Genomic DNA, 12061 nt, shown 5'->3' with positions numbered 1-12061 from the left:
AATCCTCAGCTCCGTCCCTCCTAAATTCAAAGGATGTACTAGATATTCCACCCCCCATCTTTGTAAATAAGAAATCAAAAGATAGTCGTACCGACTCGGAAGAAGCATTCTGCCTTTTTTCCGAATAAGATTTTAATAAGGGCTCGTACGTTTTAGGATTAAGTGGAGGGGGTCGATTTTGTGGAAAATCAGGGGTAAAAAATCACTTCTTTAATAGCTTTTTTGGTTTGATTTCAATTGATTCGATTTACAGTCACTCAATGTAAATACTAACTCAAAATACACAGCAGATATCACAAAAAATATTAGAAATCACACTTTCTTTTTTCCGAAACTTTTTCACATTTCTACGTTTTAAAGTATGTCAATGTTTCGCCTTTATTATATGTTATATATGGGATTTAAGCTTGTCTGTATTTGGTCGTATATGGTGATGAGAAGCTTAATTTGATTTTCAGTCATTTCCACATGTTTCATTCACATTCACGCAATAAATAAATTCGATCACAATATCTATAAAATAAGATATCTATTTGTGGTCTGTGCAATAAAAACCCTTGTTTTCAACTGAAATTAGAACAGTGGATCCAAAGACTACAGGTTTCGCTCAAGCACGATATGCTCATATCGGTTGACATAATCGCCGAATGCACCAGGGGTTGTCGGCAGCTAGATAATTTCAGCCCTAACGCAAACATTTAAAGCCAGATACACTCTCATTCAATCTTACATTTTTTCTTACTGCTGGAGTATTCGATATTCTCGAGTACTAAGGGTGTCTAAGACTAAGGGCAAGGTCGGCACCATCACTGTCTCGAACACCAACACCACGGCCTTTGACCGTCGCGACGGCTTCAGGAAGAAGGTCGAGAAAGACTGTGAGGACATCACGATCGTCGACATTCAGTACGCAGACTGATTTTTGTACGAAGACTACCATTGTGTGAACCTTTGGCTCTTTCGAATTATATATTCACGCTTATAAATACATTCAATCTCAGTATGGACAAAAGGAGATATCTACACAATAAAACAGCCTTATTTCCAACAAAATCAGAACAGTGGATCCTCATATCGGTTAATATAATTCTGCCATAATTAAACGTCCGCGTGTCAACCTCGCATGGCCTATTGTTAATCGGTCCCTTTATTTCGGTACAGAAGGCCATTTTTTATTATTTTTTTTTCAGTCAGACGGCCGGTTCGCGTTGGTTGTTATTCATATTGTTTGTACTTAATACTTTGGTCTATGTAGTTAGTGGTACTGTTTTTAACTTGTTTGAATATGAATGCTGTCGTTGTGTGAATTTTGAGTCAGCTGTGTTATTCCTCGGCATTGATTTTCTTGGACCCATAAGAAGAAATCTCACAAAATTCATTATACCCGGCACTCATTAAATAATTTAGACAAGTTTGACACAACATTACTCTCTCATGACATCAAACCAACCACGCAAGATGTAAAAAAAATGGCGTAGATTTGATATTTTCAAGAGGTATTTCAGTTAATTTCAAGGCCCCTACTTGTCATATCTTTTCTTCTTACACAATGATTGCTGCCCATAAAACAAAAAGTTTTATTTATTTTTCACACCATTAACGTCTTCACAAATATGTGAGACTGATTGTCGGACGGGGTCTTTCAAATTTGTAAAAGTTAATTTTTTACCCCTTTGTTAATTGATTTTCTTTTTGTCCACAGTCATGACGAGCAACGTGGAAGCGGTGGCAGGCGGAGTAGCGAAACTACCATGCGACATAACGCCCCCGGCCAAAGCCGACAGAGTCCACCTAGTAATCTGGTACAAAGAAGGCTTACCATCGCCGATTTACAGGTATTTTCAATTATAATTTTTTTTCCCTCTATCTGCGTTAAATGGCACGGAAACTGAAGTGGACTGTTAAATTGAGTTAAACCGGTCGATTTAATCGATCTTTATATTCCAATTAAAAGGCAGGATTTTTTTAAATTAAACTGTTTATTCAATGGAATCAATCAAAAGTATATTAAAAACTATTTCCGTTATATTTTCTATTTTTTGATGTATTTATCTTCTTCGTTTTATTGTTTTTGAAAACAATTTTCCAATATTTTTATATTTCATTTAGAACGTATTTATTTTTGTGTGGTGTATAGTGACGGTTAGTTAATGTTTATTAGGAGATCGTGAGATGCAGTCTGGTGTGACGTACGTTTTAGAAAAAACATTTTCTTTATCGTGCTAACGTTTCCATCTTTATTGAGATCATCTTCACGGATTTATAAACACACACTCATATATACACATAATATGTTTATGTGCGAGAATAACTCTTAACTATATAGAACTTGATTACACATCTGCTATGTCTGTTAAATACAAATATTTTTTATTGATAGTGTTATTTTATTTTTTTATGTAACCCTGGAGTGATTTTTTTATATGTTTCTTTATCATGTATAAGTCACCATTTAAAAGCAAAAAGTTAATGAACAAATTTTTGGGAAAATTGAAAATATATAAAAACATATATGGTACAATTTAAACAATATTTATAAATCCGAGGCACTGAAGATGATCTCAATAAAGATCGAAACGTTGGCTGAAAAAGAAAATATTTCTCTAAAATCTACGTCACACCAGACCGCATCTCACGATCTGCAAATAAACATATTTATTATTTTTTTTATATTTCTACTCAATTTCTCAACCAGGCTGTTAATTTAATATTGCTAAAAAATTTAATATTGAAGCAAATCATTTTAATGGACTAATATCGACTGAAGTAAAATCAAACAGATCAATCGAATAGATAGTATCAAATAGTAAGAATTAAATAGATTACACAACATTGAAAAATGGCAAAAAGAAGGGAAAATTCAAGAGGTGGGGTTGAGATGGGACGTTGGTCTCCGAGTGGATTGATGTCACGATAGCTCAAGTGGTAGAGCAGCGGCGTATTTAGCCGAAGGTCCTGGGTTCGAATCCCGCTCGTGACGCTGACTTTTTTTATCTCAAAACCAATACCTTTCATAAAGATTAATTAATTGAAAAAAAGTTAATTATTCCAGCGGACCACGAATTGTAATGGATTTATGAGTGATGTGTAAAGATCGATGGTTCATTATGTAGTCCAATTAGTTATCACACATTTAACCTGACCACTGTTCTCTCATTGAACCTGCATAATATTTTACTATTCTAGGAAAGAAATGATCTCTCGCGTTATAATAATCTTGATATACAAGTATAACAAAGAAAAAAATCCATATCATAAACAATTAAATCACTAAAAACATTTTTTCCCAGCTTTTAGGGCCTATTGGCATGAGCCAAGTTAAATTGTCTAACGTATTTCATAGAATTATTTAAAAAGTGAGTTGAAATCTGTTCTTCCTCCGCATAAAGATACAGTCATCGCATACAGAAACTTTCAAAACCATTGTCTGTCTATGCTTCGACGTTCGGTCGAAAAAATGGAGAATTAAGATGAATTCAACAGAGAAGCAATACATTAACTTCACACTCAAGTTACACTACCACCTGTTTAGTTGAAACGGATTTCACTACGCCCAGTCTAACATGTACTGAACGGGTCAAACTAGTTGGTTGGAACCCACATAAAACTAAATACCCTAACTGAACAACTAAAACTAAACAGACATAAAAAAAACCGTTATCAGCACTACTCGACAGACGATTCAAATTTCCACTTAACTACAAAAGATTACACCATCGTTTTCAAACCTATGTGGACTTGTATTTCTTAGAGGGAGGGGAGTGAACCAATTCCAATCAAAAGTCATAAGAAAAATAGTTAATCCTACTTTTTATTTGTCAAACCAAGATCTTAGTATTTCCTTTGTTCCATAAGTAGCAAAACCCTATTACAAAAAATTCCATCAATCCCTTTCCACATATCCGAAATGCCTTGGCCCGTCAGCTCAGTTCCACTGCCATCTCAGATAATATTTCCCATCGACTGAAACGCCGATGGCAACGTAATATTCTACGTAGTAATATTGAAAAAGTAAAGTCATTATTTATTTATACTCACTGATTCCTGACATGTTTTTCATATCAAATGTTGCGGTCTAACAGCATTTTTACTGTTGTAATTATTTTACAGATGTAAAAATCAATAAAAGAGAAAAGTGAAAATATGTCGGTACACAAATTTTTGGGCGATAATTTAGTCGTTGCCGATCATTTGGGTCTGCCTATCTTCACATATGTCGTGGTAGTGCCTGCGTCACTTTAGAAACCACTTAATAATAACAAAAAAATAGTAAATAAATTCCGTTTAATCCATATAAAAAGATTATATTTTCGTTTTTAAGCCTTTATTCATCAACACTGCCTAACATCAATCGGAAACACAACAAACAGTACAAACTGATACTTTCACTTCGAGTCAATTCGCTTTGACAAAGAACGTGAAAAAAGGACGAGACGAAAGTCTACTGTTGATTCTTGAAAGGCAACTGACCAAAAGTTACAGTTAAAGTTATTTTATTGCCGACATGTTCCGCTTTCCTTTTGCCCTTTCACTTCTCTTCTCGTTTGAAACACTGAACAGAAAGCTTTCGACGTAATTAAACACGATTCAAATTTTCTTAATTGACTTCATGCCGAATGAAGTCCGTCTACTTCGTCCGCTCCGTCAACTGGCATTGAATTACAATTCATAGTTTCCATTATCCCATCCGTCATATAGTGTGAAAACTAATTACACTTGGATTACATTTTCAATTTAGCGACCCCGCATAAAACGTGTCACGGACTGTTATTTAAATTAAAATATGCCAATGAGACGATATCTATCTTTAGGGCTTGTTAAAGCAATATTAAATTAATGGCTTAAATGGAATCGTAAAAATAAATCAACGAGGATGACATTCTAAATGTCAACGTTTCAATTCGTTGAAAATTTATATTTTCGGAAAATTCTCTAAAAACCTAAAACATCAATTCATGTTCAATCCTTCACGTCTGTTTGTATTTGGTCTTATCATGTTTGTAGGAAGATTCCAAGTCAGTACTCACCAGATACTTTTACCCAGGATAAAATTTATCTGTACCATTTTGTTAGGTTTATTTTCATTCTCCACTTTGTGAACCATGCTGTTTATTCATTCGTGTGTTGTTAGTGTTGAGTCTTTATGGATGGTTCCGAATTAGGTGTTAAAATCGCTCTATCATCAGCGAATGTATGACGTGCAATGTTAACATGTGTAGGAAAACCTGTAGTGTATACTGAAAATAGAAATGAGTTAAGTATCTTTCCCTGAGAAACACCCGCTCTAAAGCTGGGCGCACACTAGGTCGGTGGGGCGGCGCGAAGCGGAATTTGAAGGTCCGCACACTATGCAGGAACCTCTCTCGGCCGCGTTGGTGAATTTTCCCCCTCCATCTGAATAGCCCTGCGGTTTAGCGTTGATTTTGCATTTCCAGGAGTCCCCACTTCACAATAGTTGGCTTCGTCTTGACAAATATGGCGTCCGAGGGCAGCCTAATATACCCGAACTCAAGAATTTCCGACCGCCCCGGCGCACACTAGGCCGGAAGCGCGGCGCAGCGCGGAGCCGGGTTCCAGAAGTCTGGCAACTTCCTCCGGCTCCGCGCCGCGCCGCCCTACCGTCCTAGTGTGCGGTGTTACATTCATTTCAATGTATTCTTCTTGGGGGTCGGTTCCGCGCCGCGCCGCGCCACTGAATTAGTATGCGCCCAGCTTAATGCGTACATAATGTAAGAATTCAATTCACTGACGGATTTAGAAATGATCTTATTGTGAGACAGTACGCATGAGAGAGGATGTTGTTCAGTTTCCAAAGTAAGCCCGAGTGGCAGACTCGATTAGAATATTCAATCATGGCCAATAATATTCGGAGAAGGAATTTTTCTAGAATTTTGGCAAGAAAGGAGTTTAATGGGACGACATGAACTAGGAAGATCATAAACACTTTTTGGCTTGAATCATTTTAATTATTGAAAACTTTACCAACAAGTACATATTACTCATGCCAGAAAGGGAAATGTGGCCGATAGGAATATCTCTGAAGGCCGATTCCCACTGATATACGGACTGCTAAAAAACGGGTAGAGACACGGGAATTGGAGTCCGCGGGATGAATCCGAACACCGAACTGACTTTAAACTTAGGTAGGTATGCTATAGTTTTCCAGTCGGAAATTATAGCAATTGAACACTGCGTCAGAAAAATTAAAATGCTAAGAACACATTGCAGGAAGTTGGCACATTCAGGCCATAGCCTCATGTGTAGTCAATGACACCAATGACCTGACTCCCCATGCAACCCTGGGCATTCAGGACATTGAGGCGATGAGAGGGTGGATATGTAGACCGAAAAGAGGAGCCAATAGGAATTCTCTAGGTCTAAACCCTATTGTGGCATAGAACCTTGCCACAAAAAAGGATACATACAAAAATGGATACTTAAAGAAAATAAACCTGGCGGAACAATACGCCAGGAATGAGGCACGCGAAGAGATTCAAAGAAAGGCAATCCGCAAGACTTAAAAAGGAATTCGTGGAGGGTAACCGTAACAGAACCAGTATTCTGGTTGATCTCCAGTGTAGCCACTGTGCACATACCAGGAAGAAAAGGAAACCGCGGAACACGTGTTATGTTTCTGTGAGGGTCTATGTAATTATACATTCTTGCAACTTGGGAAAAAAGCCGCAAATAAGAGTTTACACTAAGGAGCCACTGCCAATGCTATGGAGGTTGATTAACAACCTGAAGCTAGCAAGTAATTTATAAAATTAGAGAAATACAATAGATCAGGTTAGAGGTGCACATGGCCTTGTGGCCACCTCTTTTATCCCTATCCCTATCCCTATTGAGAACTTTCATTCCAATGAAAAATATAAAATAAACTAACGATGAACTAATAAATAAACTGCTCAAAAAATGAATAGGGATATTGCCAATTTTGTAGTATTTACTTTCCCTAGCATTTTTATTTTATTTTTGTTATCAATGGCATTAAAAGTTAGTATAAATTATTGTTTTTTACTAAAGAGAACTTTAATTAAGGGATTTTGAAAAATAACAAAATAAAAGGTTTTAATTCCATAATTTTGTTTATCGGACACCATAATTTTTTTTAAATAATTAATACCTTGTATAATGTCCTCTGTTAGCTAAAATATCTGTGCAACTGTTAGGCCTACGGTTAATAAGGTTGTCAGCAAATTCATAAGGAATTTCAATCTGTACATGTTGCAACGCTGCACTCAGTTGTGCACAATGGTAATCGAAAATCTAGCCCTGTCTGCAACGCATCCCACATGTGCTCAATTGGATTGAGGTCTGGAGACAATGGGGGAAGGGGCAGATATGGGAAATTCCCAGGTTTTCTAAACATTGATGAACAACTCTGCCTCTATGAGGTCTGGCAATGTCATCCAATGCCAATGAGATCCCTGGTTTGAAGGATGTATTCCTCGATAATTGTTTGAAAATAAAATAAATCCCAACCCAGACCATTACACCACCACGAACTGGAGGAGTACGCATTCTTTGTTCTCGGTAGACTCTTCGCCGCCTGCTATCTCTATACAAACAGAAACGCGACTCATCAGTAAACATGACAGCATTCCAACTAGTGATTATTCGGAGGTCGTGAAATGCGGTCTGGTTTGACATAGGTTTTAGAAAAACATTTTCTTTATCGAGCCAAAGTTTCGGCCTTTATTGAGATCATCTTCAGGGCTCAAAGTATTTGTTTTCCGTGTAGATGTGTCATTCTTGTGTGTCGTGTTGAGAGTGCCCAGTTTTTGTAAGGTTTAGAAACCAATTGTTAACAGGTGTTTGTTGTCTAAGTTGTTCAATTTTATGGTGTGTTTGTTTTTAATTTGGTCAAAGTGGAAATTGTATGCATCTTTTTGATGTTTGTAAAAAAAAATTAAAATGTCTGTAGGTATTATGTTGGCGGCACTGAGCTCTAATTGGTGTAATTTTTGTGTTAATGTCTTAATGTTTTTAATGCTCGTGGTAATTTCTATGTTTAAAATGTTTCTTTTGAAATGTATTGTGGCCTACGCATGCCGTTAATTTTGGTATTTGGTTGTGTTAGTGTGGCATTTGTGAAATTAAATTTGTTTTTGATGTGAGTAGGAAATACCTTGTGTTGTCTGCATTTCAACACAAACGTTCTTTGCTTGGCGTCCATATGTAGATGAAATTTAGTTCATAGAATCCCATGTTCTTCGTTCTTCTCGTGTAGAAATGTGTGGTGTTTAGTGACCGTTACTTAATGACTATTTGGAGATTGTGAGATGCGGTCTGGTGTGATGTAGGTTTCCGAAAAACATTTTCTTTATCGTAACAACGTTTCGATCTTTATTGAGATCATCTTCTCTTTGATTGCCCAACACGATAGACAAAAATGACACATCTACACAGAAGACAAACACTTTGAGCCCTGAAGATGATCTCAATAAAGATCGAAACGTTGGCTCGATAAAGAAAATGTTGTTCTAAACCTACGTTACACCAGACCGCATCTCACGATCTACAATGTTTACTATTCTTTAGTAAATTCTTTATTAAAAATGAGGATTAACATTTGTTTTGTTTTTTTGGTTTTTTTTTTTGGTTTGTATTTTCTATTTTGATTTATCCAACTAACATGAATACATTGGTTAATTTAATTAAAATTAATCGAATAATAATAAATTGCAAATATCCTTATTCATTTTTTAACAGTTTATATGTTAACTCAGTTAAATTATTTATTATCTAATTTATGTTATTATTTAATTTATTCATTGTTGGCTCTATGAATTATTACATTGGGAACTGCTATTGGGCAAATATCTCAATACATGTCTCTATAAATGCTACATGGACCAAAACAACTTGCACTAAGTATAAAAAAACGTAATAAATTAAGAAAATCGTGAGATGAATGAATCTTGTACATCGCATATCATTTTGCCATTGATGTTATTATTTCTATATGTTTTTACATCTCATGTCTGATGAAGAAAGAAGAAAATATTGAAGATCGCCAACACTATTGACCGAACATCACGTGAAGGATAATTTTCCGTGGTTATTTTATTTGGCTGGTAAAAGGATGAAGGGAATTTGCCGAAATAAGGTCTAAATTAAATTTCCCTATTACTTGTACTATTTTATTCCCTTTATATACAACGTCTCATAGAAAATAAATAAATTTCCCAAAAGGAATGCTACCTTAGCCGTGAATTGGCATTCTCTTTGATCTTGATAAGACCCAACCTCAGATAGCTCTGCCTAAAGTTAAAGTGATGCCGTAAATTGATAGGTTTTTCCACGAGTAAGTACTTGTCCAACTTTCGTGCACCGTGTTATTTCTGAGAGGGGAAGTTTAAACCTCCCCAGAGAGACTGATAAACCAGGAACGGCTTCGGAGATTATAAACTCAATTGAAATGCGTAAACTCACATTCTCGGATCCCGTCCTACCCTAAAACCAACAACACATATCTAGCAGGCACTTTTGTAAAATACTTTTTCCTCACCATACGGGATGATGCAAAACGTTACTGGGCAATGCTCACTTCTCGGCATTCTTTCAACCGATTTCGTAAACCCCATATTTATAGGGGGAAAATTCAAAAGGTGCGGTTGAGATGGGAGGTTAGCGTCCGAATGGATCGAAGTCAGGATAGCTCAAGTGGAAGAGTTGCGGCGTATTTAACCGAAGGTCGTGGGTTCGAATCCCGCTCGTGGCACTCACTTTTTTATCTCAACTAAAAACCTTAATCAATTAAAAGATATTAATTGGTCAACCGGACCAAGAAACTGGTGAATTTTTATTTATAATTGACATTTATGTATATATATTATATAAAAATATAAAGTGGAAGGTTTATGGGCCAACAAACAGCTGAGGTTATCGCCGGCCCTCCGCGTGTATTCATTCTCTTTCCTGTCTTTCTCGCGTATTTTGTATTGAACTGCAGCCATTTGAGCATCTCGATCTGGTTACTGACTCTCTGCTTTTACTTGTATATTACGTAGTTATTTTAAACAGCTAGCCTCTTGTTAGTACCTCAGGTTGTCAATTTAAGAATAGATACACAACATACAATACATAACATCGCCACAAACATAGAAGTCTGGTCACATTCACTCCCCCAGAGTACTCGATATTCTTCGGGGCGGGGCCGAACCCACTCCATTCGCGCTAATAGCTTACTTTTGCTCCCCAGACATCACACACTCACTCCAGAGTACTCGATATTCCTCGGGCGGGGTAAATAACCCCGTCCTTTCACGCAAATAAATTACATTCATCCTAATGTATTAACATAAACACTACACAAACACGGCACAAACACTTCAGACACAACACAAGCACAGCACAAACACACATAAACTATATACATTTGAAGATCCCTATAGCCCTGAGGTACCGGTACAGCGATTTGTGCCCGCTGCCGTGCCTCAAGACTACGCACAGGTCCGATGATATTCCAAAATATTGCCTATAAACGTCGAGCCTTCTACAATTGAAAAGGTGCTCGACTGTTACTCTATCTTTGCATAATGGGCACCTTTGCGGTCGCTTTCCTGCTAGAAGGTGCCCGTGTGTAATCCTTGTATGACCTATGCGTAGTCTTGTCAGTATGACCTTTTCCCTTTTTGACCCATTTGCCGTGAACCAGGACCGACGTCTTTCTTAACCTGCCACAGTTTGGCAGGGTTATTGCTATTTTGCTGACATTTATGTATAATTTACTATTCTGCAAACAGTTTTATGACTGTCTATCCATGCCCATATTTCCAATTGAGGAGAAATGTGTAAAACATGGAAATTTTATGGATTGCTCTCTAATCCTCCTTTCTAGTTGATACTGCACTTGAAGGTTTTAAACTCTACCTTCAATTCAAGGCTGACCTGGGGAATGTCTAACAATCTCTAGCACCTGACAAAACGAAATCAGGTAACTCTAAGGAGATTGAAGATAACAAACTAGTAAAAACAGAAGCAGCCTTCAAACCGCACCCGAACCGCAAACACGTCCCAAAGCATTATAGTACTAGCAGTGGAGGAACGAACCAGGCACAAAACAATCTAAGAGGTTCTTCAACATCTCGTTAAGAAAAACATCAAAACTATTTCCTACGAAGCAGTTTGATGGCAAAATATCCCATTGATCTTGGTTGAACAGCTAGAACCAAAAACAATAAAAATAATCTAACTACAAGTACAAGATTCTAGAAGGTATGTTGGGGAGAATATGGTCGACCAGTACATTACAGCTCACGGCCGTATCCTGCAGAATTAGTGGAAATTTAAGACTGGAAACGTTTTTAATTTTGAATAGTATGGAGAAAGTATTGTAAAGTGGATTGAACTCTCGCCCACGACCACCAGCGGGACGTTAAGCCCACCTGTATGATAGGTATTACTTTACTTAATTTTTAGCTGAGGATCACCAAAAGAGTGATTATGGTGGTAGAGATTATGTCGATTAAAAGTCAAGGACATTATTTGATGAAATTAAAGTCCAAGTTAAGAGACTCACAGACGTGGGAATATGAATGGTTTGAGGTGAGTATGGCAATTCACTTTTTGAAAAAAAAAATAGTTCTACTCACAGAAGTTGTAGGCAGCTATCCGGATTTGGATACATATCGTTAGACAGAAGATACAAACACACCTTTCAACGTGAATCGTAGGAAATAGATTGTATAAACTCACGGTGAGAGGCGTGTTTGTATCTTCTGTTTGATGATGAGTATTTAATACTCGAAATCCGGATAGCTGCCAAAAACTTATACGAGGAGAACTACTTTTTTTTTCAAAAAGGGACGTGGGAATAGGTTATTCTTGAGATAAAGACGCATGTCGGCATCGGATGAAAGTTCAGATCAACAACCCAAAAAGGCTGCGAAAGACTTGTGGTGGATTAAGAAACGAAAAGAATCCGAGATCGCAGAGAAAGGTGCTGTCATTAACTTTGTACGGATCAGCGTACGACCTGTTTACACTATCCGCCATGTGATACGATGCCTTGCGATTCTGCGCAAGTAGAAGCTTAAATCGCAAAGAAAAGAGC

The 12061-nt window shown here is 37.1% G+C and overlaps 1 protein-coding gene across 1 annotated transcript in view; it reads left to right on the top strand.

The window, feature by feature from the left end:
- The window catches only part of LOC106661261 (nephrin-like), a 52535-nt gene that overhangs the window by 22012 nt on the left and 18462 nt on the right, over positions 1 to 12061 (top strand). Inside the window, exon 2 of the mRNA XM_014384546.2 lies at positions 1703 to 1835. Coding sequence (XP_014240032.1) covers positions 1705 to 1835 — 131 coding nt within the window. The 5' untranslated portion in view covers positions 1703 to 1704. The remainder of the gene's footprint in view (positions 1 to 1702; positions 1836 to 12061) is intronic.

The sequence above is a fragment of the Cimex lectularius genome, unplaced genomic scaffold, assembly GCF_000648675.2.
Source record: "Cimex lectularius strain Harlan isolate CLEC.00 unplaced genomic scaffold, Clec_2.1 scaffold75, whole genome shotgun sequence".
NCBI classification, from domain to species: domain Eukaryota; kingdom Metazoa; phylum Arthropoda; class Insecta; order Hemiptera; family Cimicidae; genus Cimex; species Cimex lectularius.
Note: the sequence above shows the minus strand (reverse complement) of the source record. Positions and strands in the feature narration are given on the sequence as shown.